This window comes from Protopterus annectens, chromosome 6.part0 (assembly GCF_019279795.1).
Source record: "Protopterus annectens isolate FY-2018-M chromosome 6.part0, PAN1.0, whole genome shotgun sequence".
In the NCBI taxonomy this organism is placed as follows: Eukaryota; Metazoa; Chordata; order Ceratodontiformes; family Protopteridae; genus Protopterus; species Protopterus annectens.
In genome coordinates this window covers 1672784283-1672807612 of record NC_056737.1, presented here as the reverse complement: position 1 = coordinate 1672807612, position 23330 = coordinate 1672784283, and the positions used below count along the sequence as shown (strand labels likewise).

Sequence of the window (23330 nt, the reverse complement as noted above, 5' to 3'; positions counted from 1 at the left end):
GAAATTTGCCTTCCACAAGCACACTTCCCCTTCCTAGAGGACATGTACATTTGAAAAGCAATAAGAAGGTAACAAAAAACTCAAAGGGGTACTTATCTGTATCGGATGGCTGAAACAAACAAATGAACTGATTCCCAGAGCTGGCAATCGGAGGTCCGTACATCACTGCGGTAGAAAAGTTCTGAAGGGGGTACGTGCAGATATCACTTTTATAGCAGATGTCGGTTTAAGCCCTGACAAGCAAAGCAGCACATACCCTTGCTCTTAGGACTTTGGTATACTGGCCAGATGTCCGGTGCTGCAGGTGGCAACCTCCCTACAGTTATGAAAACTGCAACAGGAGAACAGAGGGACATCTCTGAGTTCCATTTTCTAGTAAATGCTTTTTTATCAGTCACCATAAATAAACTCAGCAAGGCCTTACTATATCTAGGCAATTCTGATTCTGTATTGTAACTCAAAAAAATAATTTCCTTACTTACACCAATTGGCTCACCCAGTATTTCAGAAACAGTAGTCTGCAAGAAATCTTTAAGTCTGCCAACTCATTCCACTTCCAAAAACAAGTTCCCAATTACCTCTTTCTTCCCCATCACACCTCCTAATTTTTTAAATCTGAAACAAAATTCTTTGGAGTCCGCTAGGTGTATAAAAATAACTATCCAAAGATCCTAAATCTTCCAGACTTTGTTGCATATTTGGGAGTCATACGCATATCCTCCCATTGTTTCTTTGTGAAGTGTTTATCCAGTCTGTTTTTCCTAATCCTTTCCAACCTCCTCTGATTCCTATAGTTATCATGCAGTATTTTATATGCCCTATTAATAATTCCTTTAACAGCAACTTATCTTCTAGAGTCTACTAAAAACTATACCAGTGCAAGTCTTTCACTTAAGATCCCTATATTCCTTTCCCTTTACCTATACTCTGACATTAATCCTTGATAGGGAAAGTAATCTCTAGTCTCCAATCCAAATGTATTCATGGCCTCTTCCCATTCTATTACCTTTCCCTCTCTAATCATTTGGTTCCCTTGCCTATTCTCTGTACACCTATCCATATCAGCAGACTCTCCTTTCTCCACTCCCATGTTGGCTTAGTTCTTAGAATACTTTCTGCTACTTTATGAATATAATATTTTTTATGGTTACTGTCATTCTCCTTCCAGATCTGCATCCAAAATTCCCATCTCTCCTTATTTCTAAGCCTCCATCACAATTTCATCATCATCCTCCACTTCTACTTTGAATTCTAGCTTTCTGTATATGTAGGAACCTTAACCGTGTAGCTCTGAAATACCCCTTCAAATCAGGTAATTCCAAACCAGCTTGATCTATTGGAAGAATCAACTTATCCCACTTGACACTTGCCCTCTTCCCCTCCCATATAAAATCCTTCAACTTGTTATTAATTTCTATCTACAACTTTTCCTCTGCTTCATAAAAATATGCCTGGCCTCTGTATAAAACTAAAGGGACAAAAAACATTTTTACTGCTAGCATCTTGCTATAAATATACATAAAAGAGAGCTTTCAGTTTCTCACTTTTTGTATTATCTGTTGTTCAGTCTCTTCCTGCCTGTCCTTGGCTAACATATCAGAATAGTTCATTTTAACCCATACTCTGAAGGACTTCATTTTAACAAGTCCTCATAAATAGTACTGGTGAACCAATTTGTATGTGTTTACAGCTACTGCATTTGGTTTGTCATCATTAATTTTGTATCCTGAAAAGACTTGAAATTGTCTCGGAACGTTCCGCAACAATGAAATGCCCTCTTCTGGTTATCAGATACAAAACAATATCATCTGCAAATAAATACGACTTTTCCTGATTACCATACCAATTATCTTTAAATTTCTGAGTCCCCTTTTTTCTTTTTGGTTCTAAATATAATGCAAATAAAGGGGAAAGAGGACACCCTTGCCTGGTTCCTCTGTTCAAACAGAACTTATTAGAGAGGACTCCCCACTTTAACTTTTGCCTGTGATCCCTCAATATATTCTACTACTTCTTCTTTAGGCTTTTTCCCAGTTAGGGGTCGCCACAGCGGATCACCTGTCCGTTCATGATTGGCAGTGGAGTTTTACAGTGCCGAGGTGCCAGCCTGGTGCCCAACCTTCCACAGAAGGCACACACATGCACACATTCACAACTAGGGCCAATTTGGAGTGTCTAATCCACCTACAGCATGTCTTTGGGATGTGGGAGGAAACCGGAGCACCTGGTAGAAACCGACGCGACCACAGGGAGGATATGCAGACTCTGCACAGAAGGCATCCCAGCCGAGAATCGAACCGGAGAACCGCTTGCTGTGAGGTGGCCTCAATATATTCTACTAACTAACCTTATTATTGTGTCAGGGAATGCAAATGTTTGCACTGCCCTGTTCATAAAATCCCAGCTTACTCTGTTGAATGCTTTCTCTACATCAAAACGCACCAACAACAGCAGTATTCTGGATCATCATTGTTCTACCAATTTTGTCAAATATTTGCCTCCCATCCACAAAACCACACAGATCCATATCTATCAATTTTGGCATCACCTTTACCATTCTTTTGGCCATTATAGACATAGACATTTCATAATCACGGTTTAGAATTGAAATGGGACTATATGAAGCTAGATCTGATGGATCGTTACCCTCTTTAGGTATTACAGCTACCACAGCTTTCTTCCAGGATGTTGCTGCTTCTACTCCTTTTAAAATACTGTTAAACAAAAGCTTTCATATCTTTATCACTTTCTTCTCTCCTAGCTTCCAAATGTCCACAGGAATACCTCTGATTCCTGGAGACTTTCTTGTAGATTAGTTATATATCACCATTTTTATCTCCTCTCCTCCTATCCTGTTAATAACTGAGCCTCATCTTCCTCTAAACTTAGCATATTTAATTCCTCCATTAACATTCTCCTTTGTATTTTTTCTTGATTTCCACATTTCTCTGCTTTATACAGATTTTCATAAAATTTCTGAGATATTTCTAATACTTGTACAGGATCTGTGTTTATCTTCCTTGTTAGTGATGAGGGACAAATGTGGAACCCCTGGGACAAATTTGTGGTTTCCCATCCACTCATCACGGTTGGCTTCAAGAAGGTCAGTGAGGTACTCTGACATGTATGAGAAGTCTATTCCAGACATGGGGCAGCCTCTGGGAGAGAAAACTGTCTCTCCAGCAGGTACATTTAAGCCTCTCGAGAGGGTAGTGCATGAGGAGTTAGACTTATGTATATGGAGCAGCTTTAGTAGGGCAGGGTCCGATATTGTCTTGTAGGAGAGACACAGATCACCTCTGAGCAATCTGTACGATACCAAGTAAAGTGATAGTGATTTGAGACTGTCCGCATAGGACAGGTGTTGGAGGCCATGGATTCTCTTTGTGAGGTATTTCTGTGACCTTTCCAGTTGGTGCAGGTGTTTGGAGAGGTACATATCAAATGGGGTATTGTACTCAATTGCTGGACTAATGAGGGAAGAGTACAGAGAGGTAATAACTTCCTTTTTTCTGGATGTAATCTCTTTGCTTATGAGACAAACCATGCAAAAGACTTTTCTGATCACTGCCACTACATGATGGTCAAATGTGAGATTGTTGTCAACATGTGTACCCAGGTCTCTCACCGCAGGTTGTGTGCTTAGGGGTTGCGTTGATGTGGTAATCAGTAGGGGCCGTTTTTTTGCCAGATGGTATGAGGATACATTTTTTTGCATTTAACTTAAGGCCATGACTTTGGCACCAGTGATTTGTTGCTCTGAGACCCTCTTGCAGTATGTTAACATCATCTGGGGAGTCAATGATAGCACCCAACGTATGGTCATCTGCAAACTTGGTCAGCCACAGGCTTTTTGTCTTCGCCTGGACATCTGAGAAGTAAATGCCAAACAGTAGGGGTCCCAGGACAGATCCCTAGGGAACACCAGTAGTGACAGGTCTACTGCTGGAGGTGGATGCACCTGTTTTGACCTTCTGGGTCCTATTGGTGAGGCAGTTGGCCACCCATCTGATGAGACAGGGATTTAAGACAAAATGTGTTAGGTTTTCGATGATGCCCGAGTGGAGTATTGTGTCAAAGCCCTTGGCCAAGTCAAGGAAAGTTGTATGTACTGACTTTCCCTCATCCAGGGCCTTGGTGACAGTCTCAAAGAAGTCAACCAGGATCAACAAGCCAAGTACAGGTTTCATTTCAGCATAGTGGAGAACTGCTATTGTCATCCCCTTCCACAAAGGTGGTGCTACTAGTGACCCTGAAAACTTGACAAATCGAAACTGGGTGGGGTCAAGTGCTTGGAGACTCCCACATCCTTGTTTATGAGATCCATAACAATATGCTTCATGGCTTTACAGATCAGACTTGTCAAGTTAATGGGGCAAAAGTTTCCAGGGTCAGTAGTGGCACCACATTTGTGCAAGGAGATCACAATAGCAGTTCTCCACTATGCTGGAATGAAGCTTGTACTTAGGCTGTGGTTGAATAGGGTGCTCAAAGATGAAGCTAGTTCTTGCTAGAGATGGTGCAGAATACAGCCTGGGATACTATCAGGTCCCATGAAAGCTATGTTCTTTGCCTTGGATAGGGCATTTAACATTTGATCTATGGAGATGTGAGGTGCAAGGCAAGTATTGGGGATGTCGAATAGGCCTTTGGGGGGGCAGGGGGTGAAGTTTGGGCTGAACCTATCTGCTAGTAGGTTGGCTAAGTTAACAGGATCAGTGTAAGTGGTACCGTTAAGTACTAATTCGGAACAAACCTGGGCTTTGTCTTGGAGGTTCCTGATGTAACTGAAGAAGGCTTTGTGGTTTCACCTTTGTTTTGGAGGCTAGTTTCAATTCATAATTGGCTTTGGAGGTTTTCACTAGTGATCTAATCTGCTTGTTGAGTCTGAGGAGGGAGTTTTTCCAGTTTGGAATCTGTTCCTTTTTACCCTTGGACAACAGTGTTGTAAAGCCTGTTGATAGAGGATGTCCACCAGACAGGTTTTGTTTCCTTGAGGAGCAGGTTTTAATTCTTTTGGGTATGGCTGAATCCATGCAGTTGTACTGGGTACTGTTCAGCATAGTTGTCTGCATCCCCTGAGCGGGGCGGTGGTGTGAAGGTACTGATACTCTCCCTTAGGAGGTTGTAGTCAGCTTTTGAGAAGGTTTTAGCTTGGTTATGACTGGTTGGGTTGGAGATGAGATAGAAACTTCGAATGAGACAGACTGATGATCTGATCTCACCATGTTAGTGAGAACCAAGTCCAGAATGTTATCTCGACTTGTGGGGGATGAGACAAGCTGGTCTAGTGCATTAGAATTAATGAAGCCAAGGAATTGTTGGTCGAGTGCATTAGTGCAGGAATAGTTCACCCAGTCTATGGTGGGGTAGTTGAAGTCACCAAGGATCAGGATATTAGGGGGTACCTTGATGGAGTCAAGTAGGTCCAGGTAGGAGGAGTGGGTGCCCTGAGTCATGGAGGGGGGGGTGTATAGCTGGCTATAAATTGGATGGGTATCTTACCCAACTGTCAGCTGCACCTGGAGAATTCCACTGCTTAATGCTGGCAAACCATTCTGGAGGTGTGCCTGCCCTTAATGAAGATAGAGACTCCACCACCCTTAGTCATCCAGATGTCATTTTGGGGTCAGAATGTGTGGAATGAGGTATAACCTGGTAAGGCAGGGGTACTCTCTGCAGCCCTAAACCAAGTTTCTGTGACCGCACAGACATCGGCATCTTCCAGTGTGAGGAGAGCCTCCAGTGAGTGCATTTTCAGGATAAGGCTCCTACTGGTAAGCAGCATGACCTTCAATTTGCTTTTTGACAGATCTTTTATGTTGGAAGATTTGTCTTTGGGGCATAACCTAAAAAGGCACAATGGGGGAGGCAACAGCCTTGGCCAGGATCTGGAATCCCAAGGGTGAAAGGTGGAGGCCATCTCTGGCAAAGCATCAAGGCCTGTCGACCATGTCATCCCAGGCAGACAGTTATTGGATCCCCTTGGAAAGACAACAGAAACTAAGCCAATTGTTGAAGTCAATTATTTTTTGTGGTATTGTAATTAATTTTTGTTGGTATTGTGTCATCACTCATGGTGAAGGCAGGATGCTGCTTAGGGCTAGGGTCATACCTACCTGGGACGCATACTCTGAGAGCTCAATCATGTCTCTCTTCATATAGTCCAGGGAGGTACCCTCTACAGAATCCCGGTCACTTCTTAACCATCTCTCTTTTTCTTTTATTTCTACACTATTTTAAGCTCCACTTTTATTTTATATCTCTCCCTAGCTAAATGTTCTGAAGAAATTTCTATCTTCCCTATTTGCTCCCGAATAATTTCCACTACCTTACATTCCTTTCTTTTTAACAGATAAGTGGGGAAATGTTAGTGTTCATTTTTATTTCATTCCCCTGCATTTTTATTTTAGATATTATTGTTGCTTGATCTGAAATAGTTATTGGATGCATATCAAAACTTTCAATTAAATGCACATATTCCTGTCAAATATAACTTCTGTCTAGTCTACCAAGTTTTTATACCTTGGGGAATAATATATAAATTCTCTTCTAGCTCTTACTACTAAATTCACATCTTCCATAATGAATAGTTTCACAAATGTCTTCAAACATTTACTCTCTTTTGTTATATTTTCCCTTCTAGGCCCCCCAAATACATCCTCACTACTGCAAATCAAATTCCAGTTGCCACATATAAGAAATAGTCCCTGCTGAAAGCTGATTATTTCTCCATGCATTTTCTTAAGCTCCACTGTAGCAGTTTTAGGCAGAATACAAATACATGCCAGAGTAATCCTCCTACCTTGCCAGTAGACCTTCACTACCACAAATCTTTTTCCTCTTATCATTACTGGAGCTCCTCTAGTAATTAATATAAGAGCTCTACTTTTCCTTTGTCCCAGATTTTCCACTGAATAACCATCCATGCTACAACAAAATCGCCAAATTCGCCACAGGGGCATCCTAACATAGTCACCACTGTCTCTCACTTGCTGAACTGGGCTGGCTTGAACTCCCTCATCTCCTTCAATTGTATCAACTCACACTCGCCCACAGACTAGTTAACCATCCACTAAATGTCCCATCCCTCCAGAATCTACTCCAACCCTATCGCACCACCAGAGCACTAAGATCCAGCAACACAAATCACTTGCAGATCACTAAAGCCAATAACACTGCTGGTGAAGCACTATTCTCTTGCGCCATAGCCAAATTATGGAACTCCCTCCCACCCACAATTACCTCCGTACCATCATGCACCCACTTCAAAACTTTACTAAAAGCGCACCTAAAAACATGCTGGCTATGCCCTTGCAACTCCCACTCTAATACCCACCCTATTCAACCACTACCTTTCTTTCCACCCCACTAACTACCTTGATTATAGCAAGCTCGGATGCTCATAAGCCTACTACTTATTATACAGCAGAAACTTCTTATTGCAACAATTGTTAATGTCTGTTATGTACTTCGCAGATAAAGATTCTAGTTGTCTACTGATGTACTATATTCATCTGTAACTATGTTTGTAATTAATTGCTATGTTAATCAAATTGTTAATCGCTATGTAAATCAAATGTAACTACTGTCTGTATATTTCAACTGTGGAGCTTTTTCTCCCCGGGCCTCTGCTGAAAATGGACCTACGTCCAGTCGGACACTCCCAGTCAACAAATGTAAATAAATAAATAAATAAAAATCCTGAAATCCTTTCCTTATCAGATTCACATGCTCAGTTCTTTCAAAATGTGTCTCCTGTAGCACAACTATTTGCAATCTGCATTTCTTAATATAGCTCATTACTCTTCTGTTTTGTATACCTGTGAGATCATTCACATTTAAAGACAACAAGGAAAGTGCTGCCATTATGATAAGAAGTTATTATCCCCCTCCCCCCAATATGTACAATAGCTTTTTAAATGTCTAGTGTATGCATGTAACACAAAAGCTGCAACAAATGCTTGGCAGATTGATCTTTTATACAGTTGTTTCTTGTCAAATCCATTTGAATCTATGTCACATTTTAAAAGACTTTTTGTTTTATGAAAACTGTCATAAAAAACACCATCAGAACACCGCCATAACTTATTAACTTAAAACAAATGCACAAAACTACTTATATCTTCAAATGATACATTTTAACCCTCCTAATAAAAACAAATGTCCCATATTTTCAACTATACTCACAAACTTTGACTTGTAATGAAGGTTATCCATGCTAAGATGCATGGCAAAGCCTGTGCTTTTACTTACACGAAGTGCTGTCCATTTTTGTCTTATCTTTATTTCTCTTCAAGATGCAGAAAACAACTTGAATGCTTTCAGAAAAAAATAACCTTTAGCCATTGAAAAAAAGAGTATTCTTGTCTTTATTGCCCTCTTATCAGATAGTCTCCACAGAAGCAAGAGAACCAGATGCACAGTTCCCTTCTGCTACAAGCTTCTTATGTTGCACAGTGAACGTGTATTTGCTAAAGGAAAACTTTTCATTACATTCAATGTTCTTTTTATTTACTTGCTTCCACTTAAAATTTGTTGTTAGATCAAGCCAAGAGCTTTAATCCAATCATTCTTCTATGCAAAAGTAAGAAAAGGCATATCAGCTTTATGTCATGTTCTTCATACTTTTATGACCCCTGTCTCACAACAAGCTAAGATTACAGCTTACTATCTTAACCATGCTTTTGTCCAGACTTTCTTCTCTTTTTACACTGCATTGTCTACATTTCTTAAAACTAAACAAGAAAGAAAGGTGGAGGAAAAAAGGGCATCTGCTTATTTTAGTATCCCTATAACAAACAAAAATAACTGAAAATGCTTCACTATATAACATGCAGTATATGTCATGTTTTACAAAAATACTGTCAAGAAAAAATTGCTTTATTCACAATCACCTCTTTCTTTCCTTAATGTTTTTCCAGACATTAATGACATGAAGTAGGGCATATGCTTTGGAATCCTCTACAAGTTTAACAAAGTCAAAGAAGTCCAATATTTCCAGGTTTTCTTATTCCACTGTACTCCACAAATACAACTGATGCTTTATAATCCCTCATTTATTCACTAATTTCCAAGTTACTGGTTTTCTCCACATTGATCTCTATCTCCCAACTCCAATCCCTGGTTCATTTTTAACATACTCCTAGTTCTTCTAGTCAACTCCTGTGCTTTTCTGCATCTCAAACTTTCCCCTTTGGAACACTGGAAAAAGTTTCATTGGCATACTGCTCTTTACTATCAGAAGAAGCAGCAGAATCCTGTCTTCCAAGCTTTTTCCTTTAGAACATTGCAAAAGGTTTCACTGGCATAGTCTCTCTAAGAGATTTATTATCATAAGAATAAGAAGCAGAGTCCTCTTCTGTTTGATAGCTCACTTTTTGTTAGACAAACTTTTGTCATCCCGTCTTGCCGTGTTCTGCATCAAAAAAGGACTTTGACCTTCCAAGAAAAAATTATTCTGAAAATAGTTGGTTACAGCAGCTTTAATCTCACAGCTGCCTCTCGACATTCCCTGACTTCAGGAATAAATTTACTCCTCTTCTGCCTGGTGTAAAGTAAGTAATCATTTTACGCAAACACTTTACTGTCTCCAACTTTTAGTGCTTTGTCCTTATGCCCCTTTTTTTCAGAATCATCTTTTTCTTCTAGTATGATTGCATCTTTACTACTACAGGTCTCATCTGCTTTCTCAGTGACAGGTTTGGAGTATACATGAGGTGTGCTATTTGAATTACCTGCTTCTGCTGTGAAAACCAGTTGTGCTTTCATAAAATTAATACAGTCATCAGTTCAGCAACACAGATGGAGATATAAAATTAATACAGTCTGTTCCTTCCAATTTCCCTGGAACAAAAGAAAGTTTCATGTTTTCTATACATGCTCGGTCTTCTAACTCTACCATTGTTTTGAAACGTCTTTTCTTGAACAGTCTCAAACTCAGCCAACCTTTTCTTCATTTCAACCACTAATTTTTGCTGTTGTATCAGTTCATCTGAATATCGTTTTAAAGTGTCTTCCATTTTTTCCAGACTTTTGTTATTTAAGTTGATATACTTCTTCAGTACTTCATTTATTTTAATCAGCTCTGAGCACAACTACAGTAAATTCTCGGTTAACTGGCACCCGTGGGGATTGGTAGATGCCAGATAACTGTAGTTTCTGGTTGCTTGAAAGTTACTATTAAAAACAGGCCTGACTAATATTGTACCCTATACTATTTGTTTGGTTTGACTTGTTCATAGGTTGGGGAGAGAGGGAATTTATTCCTAGCTTCCTTTTTAAAACTCTAAAAATCTAAAAATGTAAGATATGTTTCTGTGGGGGTGGAAACAGTGCAACACATGAAAATTGTACTGAATGCATTTGATTTTTTTTTCTGGTTGCTTGAGTTCCGGGTTAACTGAGAGTTTACTGTAACTACTTTTTTCTTCTATACTACTGGAAATCATGTCTTGTACGAAAGCTGGCGCTTGAACAGCTTTTTACTGAACAGATGCAGGATTCTTTCTAGACAGTGTTTTCTCCTCATCTTCTGTGGTTAATTTTCTTTCAGATTCTCAAAATTTCTTCTTTTCTGGCATCAAGGCAGTACACTTATTAGCCAGTAACTGAAATGTATCCAGAAAGACAAATTAAATGGCTCTCTCTTCTGGGTTTCTGTTTTTACATTGGGAGAACTGAAATTAAGGTGTTACTCAGCGTGTAGCCATCATAGAGTCTATTTTGTACTGGTGGAAGAACTGGCTTGTCCTACAAAATCTTGTAATTCCATATGAAATATATCAGTTTGGACACATAAAAGTGGGTCAAAATTATAATCAAGCACCTGTAGCCAAATAAATATCAAGTGGTCTCCTTTAAAAAATGAGATAGAAACACCCACCAAATAATGCAGACACACTTGATGATCCATTTCCGCTATGACTGTTTATAGGATAGCCTCAGAGATCCTACACTGTAAAGGAAAATATTGTAAATTGAAAACTTGCGATTCACTGTATATGATTAGCACTGAAATACATTAGAAGTTGTCAGACTTTGGCTATTTTACCTTGTAAGCATTCCGATTAGCTTTATAAAGCCAACATATGCTAATTCAAATGCACCTCTATGTCTGGACTGCAACAGCTGAAATTTGAAGTACTGTCCAATGTCCTTGACCTAAAAGAGAACGATAAAAAAATAATTAATATATTCACCATCACTGAAAAAAGGGCATATGCAATTAGGAGCTGTGATTGCTTCTGCCAAGACTCAATAAAAGAAGACACTACTAAAAAGAAAGCAGCAACCATGCATTTCGTTTTAATGCACGTGCTGTTCACTGCTGTGAGAGGTCCACTTACGTATGACCTGAAGCAAATGGACATTTTTTGAAGTAATCTATGCTACTACAGTTGTACCTTCAGGATTAATGCAAATTTATATTTCAAGGTGCTTTTAATTGACTTTACAGTTATGTGACGTCTGAAATTCCACTATATTAATATTCTGATACATTTAAAAACAGAATCATGAAATGTCACTATTCCACAAACCAGGAAGTTAAATGTTTACAACACAGTCAAGCCCCGTACGTAGTGCATGACCCCAGAGTGTATATGTCAACAACACACTGTGTTGGCAACCCCTTTTGCAGCTAAAAAACCCATGACAATCACACATTTGGCACCTCAACTGCAGAGTAATGTTTAAGTCCTGACAACAGCCCAGGTGACCTGAATCTGATTAGCAGCTTGGCAGTGGGGCATGGGATTAAGTGTCCCTTTCTAGCTCACTCTTCTTGAGAGTTCTGGCATGCTATTTGAATGACACCAAGTAGGAGCACTAGGTGTCACATCTGTGCAGCATGAAAGGCTGAGCATGTGCATCAGCATAAATCTTAGTGGGCTTGCAGAAACATACCCCAGTGGCAGGGCAACAGTAATGGTGCTTGCAGAGCTGCAGTGACAGGAAGCTCCACTTGGGGATAGACATGTTGCTTCACTGGACCTAAAAGTTGGCTCAGTATCACATGACTCTCATCACAAGGGAATGAATCCACAGATGAGGCTGCCCAGGCAGAAATAAATGGGTTTCAGAACAGTTGCCTAGCCCACAGATGCCTGCCTTTTGTCCCGGATCGAATGTTTGGGCAAAGTGGGTAAAGCAAGTCTGATGGGAGTTGGGAGTAAAAAAGAACATCAGTAATTTGTGAACTCTAGACTAGTATACACAAGCAAGGGAACAATCGGGACTAACACCATACACACTATAATGTAGAATTAAAAGATAATTTTGCGCAAAGAAATGTGAAAATACAAACAAAAAATTATGTTTTTTATGTTGTAAATTTTGTTAATTTTTTCCAAACTTCACAGTTACCTTTTTTTTTTTTTTTTGCTTAATCTCATCATTTCAGTTTTTTCCTTCCTGTACTGAAAAGCCACAAACATGCAGTCTCCTGGTAGGGCTACATTCTAGAAGTTGCTGTACAAGCTGGTATACAATTCCCAAAATTCTCCAAGTCCCTAAAAACAATTTAATGACGGTCATCGTGTTTTTTTTTTACATGGAATTCCACTGAAAATATAGTGCAACTGTTCAATTTTTAAATCAATATATACAGGTAGAAAATGAACAAGAGCAAGCATCATTATCCACTGAGTACTAAAATGTTCCCAAGGTAGGTACTTTTTTCCCTTTAACCCACACTGCTCTCCTTTTGTTATTTAACCGGTTCTCAAATCGTACTGCTATTTCCAGCATTTTATCAGACAAACAGTTGGTTGTCCAACAGCCCAAGGACTGGAAAGTTCATTGTTAAGGTCCATCTTTGAGGCAATAACGCGCTGCCAATTTTTAACTGACTTGAGTAGTAGTGCCCTGCTGCACTACCTCTGCCAGTCTACCAAAGATCAGAACTCCTCCCCCTACCTAAGGGTGTGATGGATGATGGACCAATGACCTGACAGGACAGGGACTAGCTTTCAGACCGACAGACAGAACCCCTTTCAGTTTTCCAGTGTCGCAGTTCCTAGTCTGGATTTTTCAGTTGCGGAGCTCATATAAGAAACCATTTTGAGTTTTACTTCCTTCCTCTGATATTTTGTATCAGTGCCTGAACAGTACATTCTGCTGCTTTTTTTCTCATCAGAAATTTCACATGCTTCTGTTTTTACTTTGACTAGCACAGTAAGGTCCATGCTGTTGATTAAAAGCTTCATTTGGAAGTTTTAACTGGAAAACTTAATAATATTACAGATTTTTCTTTGCAGTTATAGTTATTTGACATGACTGAACAGTTTTAATTTTAATTTTTTTTCACTGGGATTTTCATGCCATTTTGAAGGCTACACAGTTCTGACAGGAATTTTTCAACAGTTTATTACTTATTTCTTTAACACTGTTTTAGGCTGTACCTTCTTATTTTGACTGAAACTAGGCTGTTTAACAAAATTAGGGGACTTCTGAGCATGTACTTTGTGCTTTGGACTGTGTTACCAAAGTTTCTATATTTTTATTCAGTGCAAGATTCAGAATAGTAACCCTACAGAAATAGACTTCAGATTGCTATTTAGAGGGAGAATATTGCGATTTGTCCATTTTTTACTGGGCTGACTGTGCAGCCAGTACTTGGTATTGATCTGGCTATTTTTTTTGCCCCCGACTTAATGGACTCCGATACCATGTGCACTAATAGGGGTCGATACTGTTTCTAGAAATGCAGTGACGTCTGTGGTGATAAGGAGGTATGTTTGGCTAAAGTCACATGTTTTCTGAGGAGTTAAAAATGAGATTATAAATGCTCTACTTGATTCTGACTGTGTGTTTCGTAAAGCAACTAATCATATCCTTAAACAGTGATAGATGTAAACTGATGAAAAGGGCATGTAAAATGTTCCATATTCTCAAGTTTACCTCCATTAAGCAGGATAATTTCTGGTGGCAAAACAAACAAAAGTTGCAGCCGAAAAAAAGCCAAGGCACAAAAAGGAAATGAAAGGATGAGAACTTCACCAAACCTAACAAGAAGGATTCCTTTCCCAAAAAACAACCCCCTTTTCAACCTATGACTATGCAGAGGCACAGCACCAGTCTTTTCCAAGTCTCCCTCTGGGTGCCTTATCTCAAATGTTATCTCTCATGAAGGCAGCCTGACCCTCAGTAGTTTCCTGTAAATGGGTGCTCACCATTGCTGGCAGCAGTTATAGGGTGGCAGTGGAAGGAACATCTGCCGCAGTTCAAGGGGGTATCTCCTCACACACCGGAACAGCCTATACTCCACCAAATGCTGCACTCAAGGATCATAGAACTGGTCCTTCCTTCAGCGAGGATGAAAGGTTTCTACTGCAGAATTTTTCAGGTTCCCAAAAGAGAGTTGTCATAGAAACCAGTGTTGAACCTTTTCTTTCTGAATACCCTTATGATGTTGCTTACCCTGCAGACAGTGCTTCCTCTTTTGCCAAACCACTACTTCACAGAGGATAGGTATCACCATAACCCCGTTCTTCATCATTTCTAGAGGTATCTAAGGTTTGTTTTGTCTGGTTCACTCTTAAGTTCACTGCAATGCCCTATGGACTATCCACTGCACCATGAGGGTTTATCAAATAACTAGCTCTGGTAGTTGCTTACTGCTGGACTCTTGGCATTCACATCTTTCCTTATGTGGACGACTTGATCTGTACAGAGTCTGTATCTAGGTGTTTAGAGAAGGTCTGAACCTTTACTCTCCTAGCTAGGGTACAAGTTGAATGTTCAGATCACATGCCTAAAATCCTTACAAAGACTTGTCTTTATGGGGTGCTTAATCAACTCCAACAAAAGAATGGCCTTTCCTCCCAAAGACAAGTTCCTGTCTTACCAAATGATGTTTTGGGAATCCTCCAGGAGGAACTTCACCTCAGCAAAAGAATTCCTAAATATTCCTAGACTTATAGCATTTAAGGTTCTCATGATACCACCAACAATCTCCCAAGTACCTACATTCTCTGGAATCTCAGTTTCTGGTGCTGCCATTCATCAGACAAGAGTTAGAGTGGTGGAAAACCCAGATGAGTATCAATCCATGATTTCCCTTCTACCTTCTAGTTCTGGCACAACTGGTCCAGACAGATTTGTCTAGCTTCACTTGGGGAGCAGTGTCAAATGGGAGTGCAAGTGCAGGCCACTTGAGGGCCCAAGGATGCAAATGAGCGCATCAATATCAAGGAAATGTTGGCAGTGATCCATGCCTTGAATGTTCTTTACCACCTACGGACTCTGGGTCCTCTTCTGGTGGTTATGGGCAGCACCACAGTACCTCAACAAACAAGGGGGTACAGGGACATATCTTCTGAACTAGTTGGCAATGATGGCCTGGGAGCTGGCTTTACACATTCCCTAACTCTACAAGCATCATACATCCCATCAGAGCAAAACGTTGTGGCAGATGGACTACCCAGATCCTGAGCAGACCCACATGAGTGGCAGCTCAAGGCAGTGGTGTGCCAGGATACAGTCCAAATGTGGGGAATGCCTCAAATAGATATGTTCATCTCCTTTAAAAACAAACTGCTAGAGAAATGTTGTTCCAGACATCCTTGCAGCCATGTTTGGAGGACAGATGAATTCTCTTTCCCTTGTACAGGAATGTTCCCGTATGCATTTCCACCCTCTCCACTGATTCACAAGACACTTCTCTACATTCAAAAAGAAAGAAGTGCCAAAAATGATTGTGGTGACCCTCTACTGGCCCAAGCAATCTTGGTTCTCTCTTTTATTGGTATTGGCCAAGGGCAAGTACCACAGACTTCCTCACCCTCTGGATTTGCTCACACAGTCTCATGGCTGACTGGTGCACCCCAATTTAGGGCAACTACAATTTGACTCAGTTTAGGCACTTATTTCATGAGGATGTAGAGCATGTTTTCAAGAAGGCCAAAAAACTGTTACTAGAAAATCTTATGTTTACAAATGAATAGGATTTCCTGTGTGGTGCCTTACATGGGAACATAGGGTCCCTTGATATTAGCATCCCTCTGGTTTTGAAATATTTGTGAGAGCTACTTCAGGATGCCTTATCATATGCGTCCATTAAGGTGCATTTAGCAGCCATCTCTGCTTGTCTGCCAATGGATACTCCTCTTTCTTCTTTTTGGATAAAACTGTTCTTGAAAGGAGTATTGCATACAAGACCCCCTCACAACCAAATTCCTCCTCAGTGGGATCTCACCAACGTTCTGGAAAAATTGGCCTTAACACTTCCAAATCTTCCGCTTAGGCTGATCTGAAGTTCTTAACATGGAAAACTGTTTTGCTTAATGTTTTGACATCTGCAGGATGAGCCTCTGACCTGCAAACTCTCATGGTGGGACAATCTTAACTGATTTTTCACAGAATTAGGATTGTGTTACACACTAACCACTCTTTCAAGCCAAAAGTGGTCTCAATAAGTCTATTTAACTCCCTGTGTTCCTTCTAGAACCTAAGAATAAGGGAGAGAGGATATTTCATACTGTAGATGTGTACTGGCATCTCAGGTACTACCTTGACAGAATGAAACTCTTCATGAAGGTTGAGACATTTTTTTTATTTCGTACACAAGGACAAAGAAGGGTCAACCTGTCTCTGAGCAAACCACTGCATATTGTCTATAAGCAAACCATTGCACGCGGGTTGTCCTCTGATATTCTTTTTTGTTACAACCACTGTGGCAAGGTGAATCCAGTCAATTTACAGTCACACTGCATGACAGACTTTTCCTCCTCAATGGCTTACTGGAAAGAGATGTACTCCAAAAGTATTCTAGTGGCAGTAACTTAGTTCTCTGTCCATATGTTTATGAAGCACTACAAGCTGGATGCCTTTTCTAAATCCAGGGCATGCTTCACCAGGGGTTCCTCTTCCCAGGCTGGGTAAACTTTAAGAATCTACTCATGTCCCAGTAAGGCAGTGTGCTTGATGAACACAGTACAGTTGGGTTAGTCCTACTTAACTGTAATAGTAGATCTTCGTACAATATACTACCTTGCAGGCAGCACCCAGTAGCCCCCCTTTGGATGTATATAGTTTGGTGTTGGAGATGTTGTTGAGTTATGCTCAGTGGCAATTTTTGGTGTGTGTGTGTGTGTGTGTGTGTGTGTGTGTGTGCGTTTTTTTGGTTTAAAACAGCAGGTGATCTCAAGCTTGTGGTTTCATCTTCTCATCCTTCTGGACCCTAGAAAATTGAAAGGGTCCTGTCTGTGAGTCTGAAAGGCAGTCCCTGTGCTCTCTGGTGATTGGTCCATCACACCCACAGACAGGAAGGGGAGGAGCTTTGAGCTTTGGTCAACTGTCAGCGGTAGGGGACATTTACTGTATAGGAAAGTAGAACTTACATAACTGTACTTTTTACAACTAAGCAGCTGATTTCTAAAGCCAATCATTAATGCTAGAAGCTAAGGCACTTAAAGGTAGTAAAGTCATAATGTGACTGACAAAAATGAACAGTCAGGGTATCATTTACTCAGCTAAGGCATAATGTCTTTATCATCCACCTTCCCACCCCAAAACAAAACCAAAGAAAAGACAATTAATAAAATATATATGCATGGAGAGTTATGCTCTTTGTCAAAGTTCTAGCTCTCCTACTTAAACAGCACTTCCGCTAACCCATGATAGTAACCCAAGGAAAGCTACAACAAAAGAGCACAATGGCCATACTGTCAAGGTCTACTTTTCTAGGCAGGATCAGAGAGCAAGAAATTGTTCAGTTCTGTCAAATATACAACACAATGGAGACAGAGCTAATGTCTACAGAATCCAGCCACTTAGGCAGCAGACAGGAAAATAAGAAGAGGCAAAGACGCACAAAGAATGGCAAAAATGTAAAACAATGGGCTTTACATTGCAGAGGACAAAATGGTAACTAGGCATAAAGATATGCCACAAGTGACATTGTTTCTGGAGCTAGTGGACTACTAACTCAGCTTTTAAGAACTTCTTGAAGGCATTAACTCACTAAATGTGTTGCACTTGTTGCTGACTATGTTTGAACAAAAATAGTTTAAAAGCTGCTACAGGTTCAGCTTGGCAACCAAGATGAGCAAGTGGTTACTGGCTTCTCATTTGCCCGTAAGGCTACCATATATTTCACAATATGGAATTGGCAGTGATTTATCAAATGATGGCTTGAGAATCAGCTGCGCTTATGTATACTTTGCATAACATCATGGATTACCTAGGCACTGGGTACATATGTACCTCTATGTGGGATTGTCCAGGGAATATAAATTCTTCACAGGTGGAGAGGATAAAACCACAAGGTTTGTAGAAGGCCCTCAGTGTTAGACTTATTACTATCATGGGCCAGTGCAACAACAAACTCATAGGAGAAATGAAGCTCTCTGGATGGGGTGCATCACTTGAGACAGTTACTTAGAGAAAGCCAACTATAACCAAACAGAAACTTAAACTCAAAGTTACATTGTCAGCTTACTCATGAATTCAACCTATATAATCTAGAGGAAAACAGATACAAATTTAGCAGCTTCATAAAGTACAGTTTTGTACCTACCATAAATGTAGATGTTCGAGGATCCACATTGCTGCAGTCCTAACCATTGGGGGTAGTCCGCTGTCCAGTCGGCCCGAATACCAAAGTATATGGCTGACGTCGGTCAAGGCGCACTAGACTGACGTCAGGACGTCAGGGTACTAATGCGCATGACCGACGTCATATCCTCAGTCTTTTCTTGCCCCAGATGTCAGAAGACCCTAAAAAGACAAGGCCCAATCCAAAACACCAAAAAGCCCTGCACCAAACTTATATACAATATATATATACACATGTACAATAATATATAGCAACTCACACCACCACCCCTAAACACAGAGGGGAAGGCGGAGGGTAAATTGGACTGCAGCAATGTGGATCCTCGAACATCTACATTTATGGTAGGTACAAAACTGTACTATGTTCTTCATTCCACATTGCTGCAGTCCTAACCATTGGGTAGAATCCCAAAGCAGAGGTAAGGGAGGCTGGCAAATCATAAGGAAGCAGGAGCTGTCAACATGCCTTGCAAAATAGCAGTGGCAAAACCAGCCCTAGATTTAGAGTAGAGAGGAAGGTGGTAATGCTTAGAGAAAGTATGCACTGAACTCCAAGTAGCTGCCTCCAAAATATCCTTAGTTGCCACCCCTTAGAAATGCTGTTGAAGTGGCAGTAGCCCTAGTGGAATGAGGCCTAATCCCAGCTGGAATCTCCTTGCCATGATGGGAATAACAAAATGAAATGCAAAACCCAATCCACTTAGAAATAGTTTGCTTAGACACAGGCTTGCCCTGAGAACTCAAAGCAAAAGAAACAAACAACTGCTGAGACTGCCTGAAATCCTTAGTCCTGCTTAAATAATAACGCAACTGCCTATGTACATCTAAAGTGTGCAAAATCTTTTCCCCTTTATTTTGGGGATCTGCATAGAAAGTAGGCAAATGAATAGTTTGGTTTAAAGCCACACTAGAAACCACCTTAGGCATAAAGGAAGGATTAGTGCGTAATGATACCCTATCCTTATGGAAAATCAGAAAGGGCTCTACTGCCATAAGGGCCTGCAACTCAGAAACCCTTCTTGCAGAAGTAATAGCCAACAAAAAGCAGTCTTCCATGACAAATATTTCAAATCAGCAGTACCCGAGGCTCAAAAGGTTGTAGAGTAAGTTTTTCCAACACAAAATTGAGATCCCAAGCAGGAGTAGGAGCTCACGGGGGTCTTATATTCTTTGCCCCTCTGAGAAACTGCTTGAACAAAGGATGCGAAAACAATGGTGGGTCACAATCATAGTGAGCTGAAATTGCTGCAGCATGAATCTTAATGGAAGAGAAGGACAAACCTTTGTCCAATAACTCAGTAAGATATTGAAGAGCCACACTCAAATTAGGCTCAGAAATCTCCAAATTCTTTGCTGCACTCCAAAATAAAAATCTCTTCCATTTTTCTGCATACACTTTCCTTGTACTAGGTCTTCTAGCTTCCATAATCACATTTAAAACCTGTTGAGGAAGTTGAGACCGGCTGTCTCTCAAAACAGAATATGCCATGCTGTTAGATGAAGAGAGCGAAGCTTGACATTGAGCAGGTGGCCGTCTCTCTGAGACAACAGGTGTGGAATCAAGGGTAAAGGCCATGGAGGCTTCTTTACTAGACTCCTCAGTAATGGGTACCAGTGCTGCCGAGGCCAATCTGGAGCTATTAAAATCATCCTTGGCTTGTCTTGTCTGACCTTTAGAAGCACCTTTGGAAGAAGAGGCAGAGGTGGAAACGCATACACATGAAGATTTTTCCAACTGAAAGAAAGAGCATCCACTTTCCAAGCTGTGTGATGTAACCTCTTTGTGCAAAACTTTGGCAGCTGCTGGTTTAGTAGAGAAGCGAACAGATCTATGTCTGGAGTTCCCCAGGACACTGTCAACCTTTGAAATACATGAAGATCCAGTTTCCACTCGTGGGGATCCATGATTTGTCTGCTTAACACATCTGCTAAGGAGTTCTGTGCTCCCGGCAGAAACCTTGCCTGAAGAGTTAGTTGCAAGCTGAGCGCAGTCTCCCATAAAATCATTGCTTGCCTGCACAATGGGTAAGAATGTGTTCCCCCTTGTTTGTTGATGTACCACATGACAGTTGTGTTGTCTGTTAGAATCAACACCTGCCCTGGAAGAAGTAACTCCTTGAAAGCCATTAATGCAAATTGGACTGCTAACATCTCCTTCATGTTGATATGTAGATGCTGTAGTCTGGCAGGCCACTTGTCTTGTATCCACTTTCCATTTAGATGAGCTCCCCAAGCAATGTCTGAGGCATCTGTCGTTAGAATCTGACTCGCCTCTGGCCGGGTCACAGAGAGTCCCTTGTTTAGGTGACATTCCTGAGCCCACCACAAAAATTCCTTTTGAATGCAAGGTATTATTTGAATGACAGTGTCCAAATCCTGGCAGTGCTGTGTCCATACATTTTTGAGATACCATTGTAGCTTCCTCATATGCAGTTTGGCATTGGGAAGCACCAGAATACAAGATGCCATGAACCCTAAGGCTTGAAGGACTGTCCTTGCAGTCAGCCCGGACTGAAGAGATAGCTGATGGAAGTAACTGGAAAGATTCTTTTGTTTGTCCGGGGTTAAAAAGGCCATCTGGGCTGCTGTATTCAGTCTCACACCCAGAAAGCACATGTCTTGAGAGGGTACTAGACTGGACTTTATTTCGTTCACAGAATACCCTAGGCATCTTAGCACTGCTATGACATATTCTAGATGCTGTAGAAGGTCTTCCTTTTCTTGAGCCAGAATCAGGCAGTCGTCCAAGTAAGGATAGATTTGAATTCCTTTTAGCCTGAAGTAAGCTATCACTGGAGCCAGAACCTTTGTGAATACTCTGGGCAGTAGATAAGCCAAAGGGCAATGCAGAGAACTGATAATGAGAATTTCCAGCTCGAAAACGCAGATACTTCCTGCAACACAGTCTTATAGGCACATGAAGGTAAGCTTCCTTGAGATCTAAAGTTACCATCCAATGATCTTTGCCCAGCAGAGGTAAAAGCTGTTGTAACGTCAACATCTTGAACTTGGGAATGTCCAGATAAGTGTTGAGGATAGATAAATCCAAAATTGGTCTCCACGTGTTCCCCTTCTTTGGTACTAGGAACAGGCGAGAATAAAATCCTAGGCCCCTTTCTGGTATAGGGACTGGCTGAATGGCCCCTATTTGGAGTAACAGAGAAATTTGCTTGTGAGCCTCTTCCCTTTGTGGAGGAGGAACGTCTGGCATGCCCTTGAAACCGCGCAATGTGTGGAAATAAAACCTGTAACCGTGGTGAATGATATCCAACACCCATCTGTCTTGAGTGATTAAATCCCAATTTTCTTTGAAAAGAGACAGTCTTCCTCCCAAAGGAGCTACCAGGCGAGAATCTACTGGCAGCTGAAAAGGCAGGTCATTGGGTCTGTTTACGAAAGGACTGACCCCTGCCCTCACCAGAAGTCTGAGCAGGTGAACCCCCTGTTCTAGGCCTAAAAGAACCTTGAGCTCTGCCCCTACCACGTCTAGACCTACCCCTAGACTGGGAATCAAAAGCAGGATATGTCCATCCCTTAGTAGGCCAATTTCTACTAAACTTTGGTGGCTGCACCTGCAAAAAATCTTTAACAGTTTGCATAGACTTAGCTTTGTCCTCCATTTTCTTTAAAACTGCTTCCACAGGCGAACCAAATAACACATCAGACTGTAAAGGAGCATCCAAAATCCTAGTCTTAACATGCTCTGCTAAATTCTGATCCCTCAACCAGGCATGCCTGCGAAGAACAGAACTAGTGGCAGCCACCCTCGAGGAGGCCTGCACAGCATCAAAACCACATTGCAAAGAATGCTTACCCACTTGTTCAGACACATGAACTAAATCCAGCAACTCTTTACACTCTATACCTTCCGCCAAAGCATCCACCTTAGATTTCAATTGTGAAAGGATATAATTTTGGTATTTTAGCATGTGAAACTGACAATTCAACGCTCTCATGGCTAGAGTGGAAGAAGTATACACTTTCTTTCCCCACCTATCCAAAGCCCTTGCCTCTTTATCAGTGGGAACAGGATTTTTAACCACAGAGGCCTTAACACCTTTAGGCCCCTGAGAAACAGTTTCTGGGTCCGCCCTAGGACTCTTAAACAAATACTTATGAGCTTCGGGCACCCTATAGTACCTATCAGGTTTAACAGGGGCAGGAGGCAAAGAGTGAGGGTTCAGGGAAGCCTCTGGCAAAACATCTTCCACCACATTCAACACAGGAGGTATAGCTAAGGGCCTATGTTGGGGTAAAAATAAGAATTCCCTAAGCCTTTTCCTGGAATCAGAGTAATCTTGGCCTTCCCATTTAAAGTGTTCCCTCATGGAATGCAGAGTCTCTGAAAATGAGAAATCCTCAGGAGGAGAAGCTGTAGGTGTGGAATCATCCACATCAGAATCAGAATAAGGAGGAAACTCCTGCAAGTCTTCCGCAGAAGACTCCGAAGCCTCTGAATACTGTTCCAAACTCTCAAACTCAGGTTCCACCCTAGGCCTCTTATCAGGAGGGGGCATAGAGCCTCTAATCATAGTAATTAAATCTTCTGCCATTTTAAGCATATGTTTCTTAGGCACAGAACCTGAAGTGCTAGGAGAAGCCCCCACTGAAGCTGAACTTGGCCTACCTCTCAAAGAAGTTTTGGAAACAGTAGGAGAAGCTCTAACTATCTTGGGAAGAGAGGGAAGAACAGTTACCTGAGAAGCCCCCTCAGCCTGGCCTACCTCCTGAGAGGGCACATCCTGTAATAGTAAAGTGTCTGCCTGAGACTC

General features: G+C 41.1%; 1 protein-coding gene across 1 annotated transcript in view; it reads right to left on the bottom strand.

Annotated features, from left to right (window-relative positions):
* The window catches only part of THADA (THADA armadillo repeat containing), a 3943996-nt gene that overhangs the window by 2932970 nt on the left and 987696 nt on the right, over nucleotides 1-23330 (bottom strand). Inside the window, exon 22 of the mRNA XM_044073699.1 lies at nucleotides 11054-11163. Coding sequence (XP_043929634.1) covers nucleotides 11054-11163 — 110 coding nt within the window. The remainder of the gene's footprint in view (nucleotides 1-11053; nucleotides 11164-23330) is intronic.